At 50.5% G+C, this 12205-nt stretch overlaps 1 protein-coding gene across 1 annotated transcript; it reads right to left on the bottom strand.

Moving 5' to 3' along the window:
* Positions 1 to 7526: 7526 nt before the first annotated feature.
* Positions 7527 to 8515, bottom strand: LOC142792211 (histone H2A-like). Its single transcript, XM_075885606.1, has one exon. The coding sequence runs from the start codon at positions 8432 to 8434 to the stop codon at positions 8060 to 8062; it is 375 nt and encodes a 124-aa protein (XP_075741721.1). The 5' UTR covers positions 8435 to 8515; the 3' UTR covers positions 7527 to 8059.
* Between the last annotated feature and the right edge of the window lie 3690 nt (positions 8516 to 12205).

Here is a 12205-nt window from a genome sequence, read left to right as displayed (position 1 = left end):
TTGTCCGAAAGCAAAGTATCGACAGCCCGAGTGAAGGAAAAAACAAAACTGTGCGTACGCATGACAGGGGTACCACGCAGGTGATTTATATAGTGCACAAAGAAGTACGAAATCCAGTAAAGAAAGGCGGTCGACACGAGGTATGGGCATTTCCCGTTTTCGCACCGAGTGCTCCGTTTGCGCGTCGCCGAAAGAAACATAGCCAGGCCGGCCAGCAAACGACACTGCTCGGCTTGACGTTTACATAATCACACGGTGTAGCGGAACACTGTGTTCTCTTCGAAAGAACAAATGCGCCTGTGCTAGGCACAAATGAGTGGTACGTTCCATTCGGAATGTGGTGGGAAACTTACCTTAAATGAATGAGCGGACGCACCGTTTATTTCCGCTTTGTTTTAGATTACTGACTATGTTCGGCGGGTCGACAGTGCATTTGTATGAAGCTTTCAAGCGCGATCATTTTGTAATTTCGCATCGTGCGTCCCTGCCACAAGTTCGGGGAAGGAATACTTTCAATATGGGAACCCTCATGATTGTGAAAGATGAAACTGCGACTACTTAAACACACTTGCACCACAGAAATGGCACGCGCAGTTTGGTATTGGGGCACGTGAGAAGGGAATACAATAGATGGGCATTGGCGCGCATCTTTTTTTCTTATTGATATGATATGTAAGGAGATGTCGGCGCACCATTATGGCGCCGGCTACTCCTTGGCCGTTGAGTTAAACTTGAACACGTATCTTGAAGCAAAACGTACAAAGCAGTGCATGGAAAGTAGAAAACTCGGGCAGAGATATGCAAAGACACACTTACACTTATACGCACATATCAGAACACAATGGTAAGTAAATGTTCGAAAGTCAATGAATGAAGTCTCTGATATAATGTCCCTCGATAATATTCGGTCCACCAGCACAAAACAGTAGAGCACACGTCTGGTCCGTATAAAGATGCATTCGCTCGTGTGTACATAATTGTCGACACGTCATTCATTTCACAACACACACATGATGAGAGTCACGTGATACTGTACATAATAAGTACATTTGTTACAAATGAAAGTTCGTTATTTCTTAATACTTATCAGCAATCCCGCTGTCTTGTAAAGAACGTGTTGATGCTTTTAAAGCGTGCGACTGTAAAACTCGAGTAGGCCACGGACCCAGAAGTTTCTTCATGTTAAACGGTCTGCGGTCTAATGCCAACTGTTCGGACTTAAGACGGCGTCTCGTGATGTGGACAGTCTACGAGAAGGTGACATACGTCTTCATCTATCAATCCGCATTCGCATTCGGGACTTTCAGCTCTGCCGTGTCTGTGCAAAGAAAAAAAAAAAAACAAATGTTTTTGTGTATGCCGTGCCTAGCCTCAATCGGTCAATTAGAGTTTCCGATATTCTATCTAATGCCAGCGTAATTTTTAATTCAATAAATGGATCGATGTGGTATAAATCGCACCTCTTTGTACTTTGGTCAAACCAAGCAGTTTTGCTCATTCTGAAAGTTGTATTCTTTATAATACTACGCAATTCACTTTTTTCGAAATATTGGTTGCCACGATGTGTAGACCTACTTTGTGTGCTCTGGACGGCTCTGGAAGGCCAACTGCAAATCTTCTTTGCACAGCTGATGCCGTCCGGATAGTCGTTGATAGATTACTTAACAGGTTGTCAGCCTCCGAAGGTATTATGTAAGCGAAAGTACGCATGCGTAAAACATGCAGCGAACGAACACTCTTCCAACGCTGTAAAGAAGAAAGAATGCATAAAGGGTGGTGCATTTTACGCTCCAATCTCGTCCTATGTAAGGCGCTTTAGAGTTAGGGCTGTTTTGCCTGTAATTGCGTGACCCTTGCAGGGTTCCTCACAGTGCAACCGTGCACTTGAAACGGGCAGGTGTTGAACCACCCCGCAAGGAGATGGGGAAACTTCGCTGCGACCGGACCGCTTGACAGTCCGTGTTTACGGGAGGAGAGGCGCGCCCGAGAGGAGGTGCGCTCTCACTCTCTGCCGTCCCCGTGAATGCTGAAATGAGCGCGGTCGCGTTGCGTGGCTTCGGTGAAACTGCCGTATCGCGATATGTAGTGGAGCTGCCACAGTAAAATTTGAGACACGCGTAGCCAGCCAAAGGTGCTGTTACTTTGCCGAATTTCACGTGCCGGCGTCCACAACAACGCGAGCACGCTTTGTTTAGAAATTTCCGGCCATGAGGCCGTGCCCGGACCGCGTGTGTTAGTCCCTTGGTTTGGCGACAAGGATGGCGTCAAAGTGACGCCGTGAAACGGGTTTCGTGCGTGCAAATGAGGCATTGATGTGATTAGAGAGAAAGCGAGAACATAGAAAAGAAAAAAAAAAAAGAGGGGGGGGGCACACGCCGGGGACGAGTAGTCGCAAAGTGTTAAGTGTGCAGTTTATTTACGTGCGGCACACAGGTGAGCTGTTGCAGCTGTGAGTTTTGACAAATATTGCGTGTGTCATGTTCAGTGGACACGATGAAACGTTTTTTAGCGAACGCGTTGTATCCGCTGGGCTTGTACGTACGCGTACATGAATTGTCGCTTACTCGGTTTGATGTCTCCTTGCCGCTGGGGCAGCTGATACGACTGATACGCCATTTTGCAGCAGTGAAGGGTGCGTGAATGAATGGGCAAGAAACTTAGCAACAGTAACGAGAAAAGAATTAAAAACAAACAAACAAACGAAAGCATGTTTGCCGTGTATATTCAATCTTGTAGTGCAGAAAAATAGTCAGTGCAGCAACCTGCGCGGCCAACGCGCTCCTCGCGAAGAAAAGAGGGAGAGAGAGACGAGCTGGCCGCCGACCAACCGGCGTGCGCCGTTCGCCTTCCTCCTCAGTCTCGCGGGCCGGCGCCGACACCGCGACTCGATCGTGTCGAGCATTCGCGGGGGATTCGCTCGCAGGATTTCAAGCTGGACGGTTGTGCCCTCGCGATCTCCGACTTCAGCGTAGCTCCCGCCGACTGGTTCGCCCTCCGCGGTCTCCTGATGCCGTGTAGCTCTCGCATTGTGGCACCCCGCCCTTGGACTGCTTCGACCGGATCCCCACTTTCCTATCTCCTTCTTTTTCCTCTCGTTGGCTGTCTTCTTCTGCTTCTACTTTCCTTCTATTCTTTTTATCCCTCCTTCCCCCCACCCCTATAAGGCACTGCGCCGTGTCGCCTGAAGGCAGACAGAAATTAGGTGCCTTTTTCCTCTTCATTGTAACCACTACCACCCCCATTCGCGGATTCGCTCGCAGGATTTCAAGCTGGACGGTTGTGCCCTCGCGATCTCCGACTTCAGCGTAGCTCCCGCCGACTGGTTCGCCCTCCGCGGTCTCCTGACGCCGTGTAGCTCTCGCATTGTGGCACCCCGCCCTTGGACTGCTTCGACCGGATCCCCACTTTCCTATCTCCTTCTTTTTCCTCTCGTTGGCTGTCTTCTTCTGCTTCTACTTTCCTTCTATTCTTTTTATCCCTCCTTCACCCCACCCCTATAAGGCACTGCGCCGTGTCGCCTGAAGGCAGACAGAAATTAGGTGCCTTTTTCCTCTTCATTCTAATCACTACCACCACCACCATTCGCTTTCCGGGCGCGTTTCGAAGCAGAAGCAGAAACTTCGGAAGCCGTCATGTCTGGCCGTGGCAAAGGTGGCAAAGGGCTGGGGAAGGGTGGCGCCAAGCGTCATCGAAAGGTGTTGCGTGACAACATCCAGGGCATAACCAAGCCGGCCATCCGTCGTCTGGCGCGCCGTGGCGGTGTCAAGCGCATCTCTGGCCTCATCTACGAGGAAACTCGCGGCGTTCTCAAGGTGTTCCTCGAGAACGTGATCCGCGATGCCGTCACTTACACCGAGCACGCCAAAAGGAAGACCGTGACAGCCATGGACGTCGTGTACGCCCTCAAGCGTCAGGGCCGCACCCTGTACGGATTCGGAGGCTAAGAAGCCAGCGGCGTCGCCTGCAGCCAGCCAACGAGAACACAACAGCCCTCTTCAGGGCTACCCACTTGATGCTTCGGCAGTGTGATCCCAGCGGTTCGCCATACCCGTCCGTCCCTCTTTGCAATATCATTGCGTCATCGCTCAGGTGAGCAGCACCTCGTGTAGTAGTAGCTTGATCGCGCTGGGTACTTGTCACGTTCACCGCATTTCGTTCGCGTCGTCGTCTTTCTCCTGGGTCTGCATGCACGAATCAATCGCCGCATCTGCGAGTTCTTCCTCTCCTTCCTGCAAGCCAAGCTGCTAAAACGGGCCCGTCAAGCGAACGTCGCCTAGTTACCTTATCGCGCGAAGGAAGAAGCCGAGCGCAGCGTTCTACCCTGGTCACTGCATTCTTGGAGACACGACTATGCTCAGGAAGCACGAACTCGCTTTTTTCTTTGGAATGCCCACTACACGATCGCGTCACGTTGTGTCAAAATAAATAAAAACGCACTATGTTCTACCGTGGGGCACCCAGACGAAGAAGGGATGTGTACTTACAAATGAAAAAATTGATTGTGACAGGTTGGTCGTGTTTACCGCGCCCGCTGTGCACTCAGAAGTGCCCCATTCAATAACACATTGTGTACATTGTCACGCCTAATAATTTTTGTTTGTTTTTTTTTTTCACACCTGGCGCTGCCGAGCTGCAAAATACAAAAAAAAAAGAAAGAAAAGTGGAAGGGGATGTTTAAACAGAATTTCTGCGCAAGTCAGAAGCAAGTACACAATAAGCGCTGCCCATGCAGCGTGCTGAGGGAAGCTGCACTTGATAGAAGTGGCACTCATGTACTGTACTGGTGCTGCGAACACTGCAGTTGTGAAAGCTTTACTTGGACGGACAGCTACGCAACAAGTGTTTCCATTTCGCCGGCAGAGGTGGTCACTCTAGGGAGGCTGGCTTCGCCGCCCACGCGAGAGGGGGGGGGGGGGGACTAGCCCATGATGTAAACGCGAGAGGTTCGAGCGCGGGAAATTCGAAAGCAAGGCGCGCTCGCGTGAGCCTGCCGTCAGATGGCGACACCAACCCACGAGCATTGCATTTTCAAGTGCACCCTTGGTTTCCCACCCACCTCCGCACAGGACGAGGCGTGTCGAATGTGTAACCAAGGCGCACGACAGTGGTTCTGCTCAGGCAAAGCCTACCTATAACAAAAATTGTTCTCCATGTGTGTACCTTCATTTTCTCGTGAAAATGTGAAAGAGGAGTGAATGGGGCTTTTTGAGGCGCGTGTTGATCTTCGTTTCTATTATGATTATTATTTTTCACCCTTTCATTGAGTCCATTTCCTGCTTTTTGTGCCACATATTTAGCACTTAGAGGTTGGGGGGGGGGGGGGGGATTGCTGATGTGTAAGATGGAAAAGAAGAGGAAAGTGAGCCCCGAAACTGTCTGCATCAGGATGCGACACCTCAGCGGTAGCTCACAAGGGATGGGGGGTGAGGGGGGATTAAAAGGGTGGGAATAAAAGTGTAGAGAAAGAGACATGAGGGAAGCCAGAGTGAGACGACATATCGAGGGAATAGGAGTAAAAATGAAACAAAACATTCGAACGCAAACACCCCGTACATCCAACCGCCATTGAGCGCACCTAGTAGTTTGGCAAGTATGTATGAGTGATTCTTAAGAGGGAAAGGAAGATAAAATTGAGTCCCGTTACTGTCTGCGATTGAGCAAGTAGGCGCGCTCAGTGGCAGTTGGATGTACGGGGTGTTTGTGTTAGAATGTTTTGTTGCGTTTTACTCCTTGTCGTTGCGCGGACGTGTATGCATATACCAACACTGCCGGTGGTCTCTCGTCGTCTTCGCCCATCTACGTAATGGTCGCAAATAAGCGACAACGCAAGGAGCAAGTTTTTTTGGCGTGGCAGTGCGCATTTGCCCTCGGTGATGCGAGGCGCTCTAGTGCGATGCGCGCTGTTGGCGTGAATGGTGGCGTCTCGCACTCCGTCGCGCCGCTTCGGGAAGCGACGAGCTACAGCGTCGATTGATGTGTTGCCTGGAAGGCGAAAGAAATGCGCAGCAGGCTGTATTGTACAGCGGTAGTGGTTTCGTTTCGGTGTACCTCTTTGCAGCCGCGAACTGCACGGTTGCCCGAAAATGAGCGCCAGCCAGCATCCTGGCGTACGCTTCCGCGCTCGCACGCGGACGGGTTCTCACGCTTCGGCCAATGGGAGGGAGAGAGATGGGTCGTGCGGCGAAGCCGCTTTTGCCGATCTCCGGCAGGAGCGCAGTTTCGCTCCGTCAGTCGAGGTGATCGGACGCACGCAGCATGGCCCGAACTAAACAAACCGCGCGCAAGAGTACTGGAGGCAAGGCTCCGCGTAAGCAGCTTGCTACCAAGGCTGCTCGCAAGAGTGCCCCTGCCACAGGCGGGGTGAAGAAACCTCACCGTTACAGGCCTGGAACCGTGGCCCTGCGTGAAATTCGCCGATACCAGAAGTCGACCGAACTGCTGATCCGCAAGCTTCCCTTTCAGCGCCTGGTGCGGGAAATCGCTCAGGACTTCAAGACGGACCTCCGTTTCCAGAGTTCTGCCGTGATGGCCCTACAGGAAGCTAGCGAGGCCTACCTCGTTGGTCTTTTCGAAGACACCAACCTGTGCGCCATCCACGCTAAGCGCGTCACCATCATGCCAAAGGACATCCAGCTGGCTCGGCGCATTCGCGGTGAGCGCGCCTAAGTTGGGCTGCTCCCTGCGCTTCGGTCGACAGGCAAGCAACAACAAACGGTCCTTCTCAGGACCACCAACGTGTCTGCTTTGGCTACGAGACCACTCCAGGCCACGTACTCCGGCCGCACCCTCTTTTGCTGTCATGTTTTGTACGTACGTGGCTGCCGTTGTCTAGCGCGCGGAAGAACGGAACGTCGGCGCGTCGTTATTACGAAGAAATGGCTCAGCTTTGACAAATTCAAGGTAAAAGTGTGTATCATTATGAGTAGACAGAGAAAAGGTAGGCTAGCTTCAGTCGGTGTGTGTGCAGCAGCCGTGCTGCGACCCTGTGGTGTGTCAATTTCATTTATGTGTTTACCTTTTTGCCCGCCGCTTGTAAGGTGTTTTTGAGGGCTTCTGTTTGCGTAACGCCATGGTGACTTGGGCTGCTGGACCCCGGCGCAACTTTTGGGTGCACTCGTAGGAGGTGATGAAGTTTTACCGAGAGACGAAATAAACAATTGTATCGGGCCAGTTGGTAAGGATCCATCTCGCTAGGAAGCGCAGCCACTATTACACAGACCTCACAACACAAGCGCTTAACTTCAACTGAACTTTCATTGCAAACGTCAGAGTTTATAAAGGGGGTGAACAGAGAAAAAGAATAGTAAAAGGTAGACAACAAAAAGCACACGTGCCAGTCCCGCACATTACTGTCTGTTATTCTCTATCACCCCATCCAAAAAACAGTTCTTTCCGCGTGAGCGCGATAGAGAGTGCACTAACACACTCGAAATCATCGCGTGTCATTTCCTTTCATTTCTTTTGAAGCTGAACAAGTTTTTGTGCCATATTCTGGACAATTTTTTTTTTTTTTTTTGCAATAAACGTTTAGTTGAAGTTAAGCGCTTGTGTTGTGTGTTCTGTGTAATAGTGGCTGCGCTGCCTAGCAAGATAGACGAAATAAATTGTGTTAGAAGCACCAAATGGAATGCGCTAACGGCGGGTTCTCTCTCTCTCTTTTTTTTTTTTACCTTACGTTTGTTTTTCTATTCAAAGGTATTAAATTTACTCTGTCCCTGTGCTGACCCGTTCAGGTGTCATCGTAAGGATAGACGGTTACGTGTGGAGCTTTTTTTTTTTTTTTTTTTAATGAGAAATGACAACGCTTACATGCTCTTTTCTGTCTTTTTCGGTGCCGAGCTGCGTGATTTGGTTGTCTCTTTGCAGCATTTGGCGTCGCGCACTTGTGGCTAACTGATGTCGCGAGGAAATATATATAAAGTATAGAAAAACAAACACGCTTGAGGGTACGAACAGAGCCATCGTGACTGCGAAGCGAAACACGGCCGCGTCACCTGTTTGGGTGGTCCTTAGAAGGACCGTTTGGGGAATGCGGCGAGCGCGCGGAAGGGGTGCTCGCTTACGCCTTCTTCTCCGTCTTCTTTGGAAGAAGCACGGCTTGAATGTTGGGCAACACACCGCCCTGCGCGATGGTGACGCCGGAAAGCAGTTTGTTCAGCTCCTCGTCGTTGCGGATGGCGAGCTGCAAGTGACGGGGGATGATCCGGGTCTTCTTGTTGTCACGAGCGGCGTTGCCCGCCAGCTCGAGCACCTCGGCGGCCAGGTACTCGAGTACGGCAGCCAGGTAGACCGGAGCGCCAGCTCCGACGCGCTCGGCGTAGTTTCCCTTGCGTAGGAGGCGGTGAATACGGCCCACGGGGAACTGAAGCCCCGCGCGGCTAGAACGGGTCTTGCTCTTGCCTTTCGCCTTGCCGCCCTTGCCACGTCCGGACATGGTGTTGCTTTTCGCTTGGTACGACGCCGGTTGCCGAAAACAAGAAAGCTGCTGCCTTCTGAGATGAGAGCCGTGCTCGAATGGTTTCCGTTGCCACCATCGCGCGCCGCCGCTCGCGGGGAACGGATGAGAGTGTGAGAGAGAGAAGCCGTGCGAACCAATGGGGCGCGCGCGTTGTGCTGATCTCGTCAACACCCCTCGCTCATATTTAAGCGCGGCGAGACGGGGGGACACGCGCATTCGACTCTGGTCTCGCGTGCGTGTTGTGTGAAATCATGCCTCCCCAACCGTCTGGCAAAGCCGTCAAGAAGGCCGGCAAGGCGCAGAAGAATGTGCGCGCCACGGACAAGAAGAAGAAGAAGCGCCGCAGGAAGGAGAGCTTCTCCATCTACATCTATAAGGTGCTGAAGCAGGTGCACCCCGACACTGGTGTCTCCAGCAAGGCCATGTCCATCATGAACAGCTTCGTGAACGACATCTTCGAGCGTATCGCCGCCGAGTCGTCACGCCTTGCTCACTACAACAAGCGCTCGACCATCACGAGCCGGGAGATCCAGACCGCGGTGCGCCTGCTGCTGCCCGGAGAGCTGGCCAAGCACGCGGTGTCCGAGGGTACAAAAGCCGTCACCAAGTACACCAGCTCCAAGTAGGCGTGCGTCGTGGGCCACAGCGAGCAACGACAAATCAACGGCTCTTCTCAGAGCCACCCAAATTGTCTGCGTCGGCATAGGGGTTGTGCTGAGAGATTCGGCTCCGAATCCATCCTCTTCTCTCTGTTGAACACCGCTAGCAGGAGCGTTGGTGTGCCGCGCTCGACGTGTGTGCTCGGGGAGGTTGAACAGGTAAATTAGAGAAGACCGAGTGCGCGGAGAAAAGTGCCACAAGTACGGTAATGGAGGGAAAACAAAACCAGGAGCGTGGTAATTAAAAAAAAAAAAAAAAAACAGGGGGAAGGTGGCCGCTTCTCTCAAAAAAAGGTAACATGAACTCGAGTGTGTTCAGCTCTTGGGAAATGATAGAATAGGAAACTCGCGTCAGCGCTTGCCCGAGCAACTCCGACATGTCGGGCCAAATATGAAGGGGTATACACGGTATGCAGTGCATGCGGAGAGAAGGAAACTGCCGAACACTTGATAATGCTATGTAAAGGGCTTCACCTTATAGTTTAGAATGATGGCGCAGAGTTTTTCAAAAGCACCGGGGTTTAGAGACGGGGGAGGGCAAAATAGACTTTAGGCGGGTAGAATTAACTAGAAGGTGGTTATCTTATTGGTGGCTAAAGTCAAGGCAAGAGTGAAAACTAAACCATTCACTGCAAAGCACCGCGGTCCTATACTTCACTATTTAAAGAGAGAAAAAAAACAAGATAAATGTAGCTGTTTGTTAGGTCAGCATTATGGCTAGGTGGTGATAGCTGCCGCCCGATGTGAAGGGTACAGCCACATTCATCAGACAGCGCAGAGTTCCTTCTCTGCCACGCCATTCATTTGTTTACGAAATTGGGGCATTTATTTCTTGAGAGCGCAGGGCAGGCCCGTTTCGAGACTGTAGGAGGAGTGAATGTAGCTTAAAGTGCGTGGCGCGGTGAAAAATGTGCGGAAGCATTGATGCAAGAAAAGATAGGGGAGAAATATATAGACGCATGTGACAATAGCTGTAGAAGCAGAAAAGCGTGGCGGCGGACTGCATGCTAATTATTGTCCGAAAGCAAAGTATCGACAGCCCGAGTGAAGGAAAAAACAAAACTGTGCGTACGCATGACAGGGGTACCACGCAGGTGATTTATATAGTGCACAAAGAAGTACGAAATCCAGTAAAGAAAGGCGGTCGACACGAGGTATGGGCATTTCCCGTTTTCGCACCGAGTGCTCCGTTTGCGCGTCGCCGAAAGAAACATAGCCAGGCCGGCCAGCAAACGACACTGCTCGGCTTGACGTTTACATAATCACACGGTGTAGCGGAACACTGTGTTCTCTTCGAAAGAACAAATGCGCCTGTGCTAGGCACAAATGAGTGGTACGTTCCATTCGGAATGTGGTGGGAAACTTACCTTAAATGAATGAGCGGACGCACCGTTTATTTCCGCTTTGTTTTAGATTACTGACTATGTTCGGCGGGTCGACAGTGCATTTGTATGAAGCTTTCAAGCGCGATCATTTTGTAATTTCGCATCGTGCGTCCCTGCCACAAGTTCGGGGAAGGAATACTTTCAATATGGGAACCCTCATGATTGTGAAAGATGAAACTGCGACTACTTAAACACACTTGCACCACAGAAATGGCACGCGCAGTTTGGTATTGGGGCACGTGAGAAGGGAATACAATAGATGGGCATTGGCGCGCATCTTTTTTTCTTATTGATATGATATGTAAGGAGATGTCGGCGCACCATTATGGCGCCGGCTACTCCTTGGCCGTTGAGTTAAACTTGAACACGTATCTTGAAGCAAAACGTACAAAGCAGTGCATGGAAAGTAGAAAACTCGGGCAGAGATATGCAAAGACACACTTACACTTATACGCACATATCAGAACACAATGGTAAGTAAATGTTCGAAAGTCAATGAATGAAGTCTCTGATATAATGTCCCTCGATAATATTCGGTCCACCAGCACAAAACAGTAGAGCACACGTCTGGTCCGTATAAAGATGCATTCGCTCGTGTGTACATAATTGTCGACACGTCATTCATTTCACAACACACACATGATGAGAGTCACGTGATACTGTACATAATAAGTACATTTGTTACAAATGAAAGTTCGTTATTTCTTAATACTTATCAGCAATCCCGCTGTCTTGTAAAGAACGTGTTGATGCTTTTAAAGCGTGCGACTGTAAAACTCGAGTAGGCCACGGACCCAGAAGTTTCTTCATGTTAAACGGTCTGCGGTCTAATGCCAACTGTTCGGACTTAAGACGGCGTCTCGTGATGTGGACAGTCTACGAGAAGGTGACATACGTCTTCATCTATCAATCCGCATTCGCATTCGGGACTTTCAGCTCTGCCGTGTCTGTGCAAAGAAAAAAAAAAAACAAATGTTTTTGTGTATGCCGTGCCTAGCCTCAATCGGTCAATTAGAGTTTCCGATATTCTATCTAATGCCAGCGTAATTTTTAATTCAATAAATGGATCGATGTGGTATAAATCGCACCTCTTTGTACTTTGGTCAAACCAAGCAGTTTTGCTCATTCTGAAAGTTGTATTCTTTATAATACTACGCAATTCACTTTTTTCGAAATATTGGTTGCCACGATGTGTAGACCTACTTTGTGTGCTCTGGACGGCTCTGGAAGGCCAACTGCAAATCTTCTTTGCACAGCTGATGCCGTCCGGATAGTCGTTGATAGATTACTTAACAGGTTGTCAGCCTCCGAAGGTATTATGTAAGCGAAAGTACGCATGCGTAAAACATGCAGCGAACGAACACTCTTCCAACGCTGTAAAGAAGAAAGAATGCATAAAGGGTGGTGCATTTTACGCTCCAATCTCGTCCTATGTAAGGCGCTTTAGAGTTAGGGCTGTTTTGCCTGTAATTGCGTGACCCTTGCAGGGTTCCTCACAGTGCAACCGTGCACTTGAAACGGGCAGGTGTTGAACCACCCCGCAAGGAGATGGGGAAACTTCGCTGCGACCGGACCGCTTGACAGTCCGTGTTTACGGGAGGAGAGGCGCGCCCGAGAGGAGGTGCGCTCTCACTCTCTGCCGTCCCCGTGAATGCTGAAATGAGCGCGGTCGCGTTGCGTGGCTTCGGTGAAACTGCCGTATC

Source organism: Rhipicephalus microplus, unplaced genomic scaffold (assembly GCF_043290135.1).
Source record: "Rhipicephalus microplus isolate Deutch F79 unplaced genomic scaffold, USDA_Rmic scaffold_207, whole genome shotgun sequence".
NCBI classification, from domain to species: domain Eukaryota; kingdom Metazoa; phylum Arthropoda; class Arachnida; order Ixodida; family Ixodidae; genus Rhipicephalus; species Rhipicephalus microplus.
The sequence above is the reverse complement of the archived record's forward strand: the minus strand, read 5'-3'. Positions and strand labels throughout refer to the sequence as shown.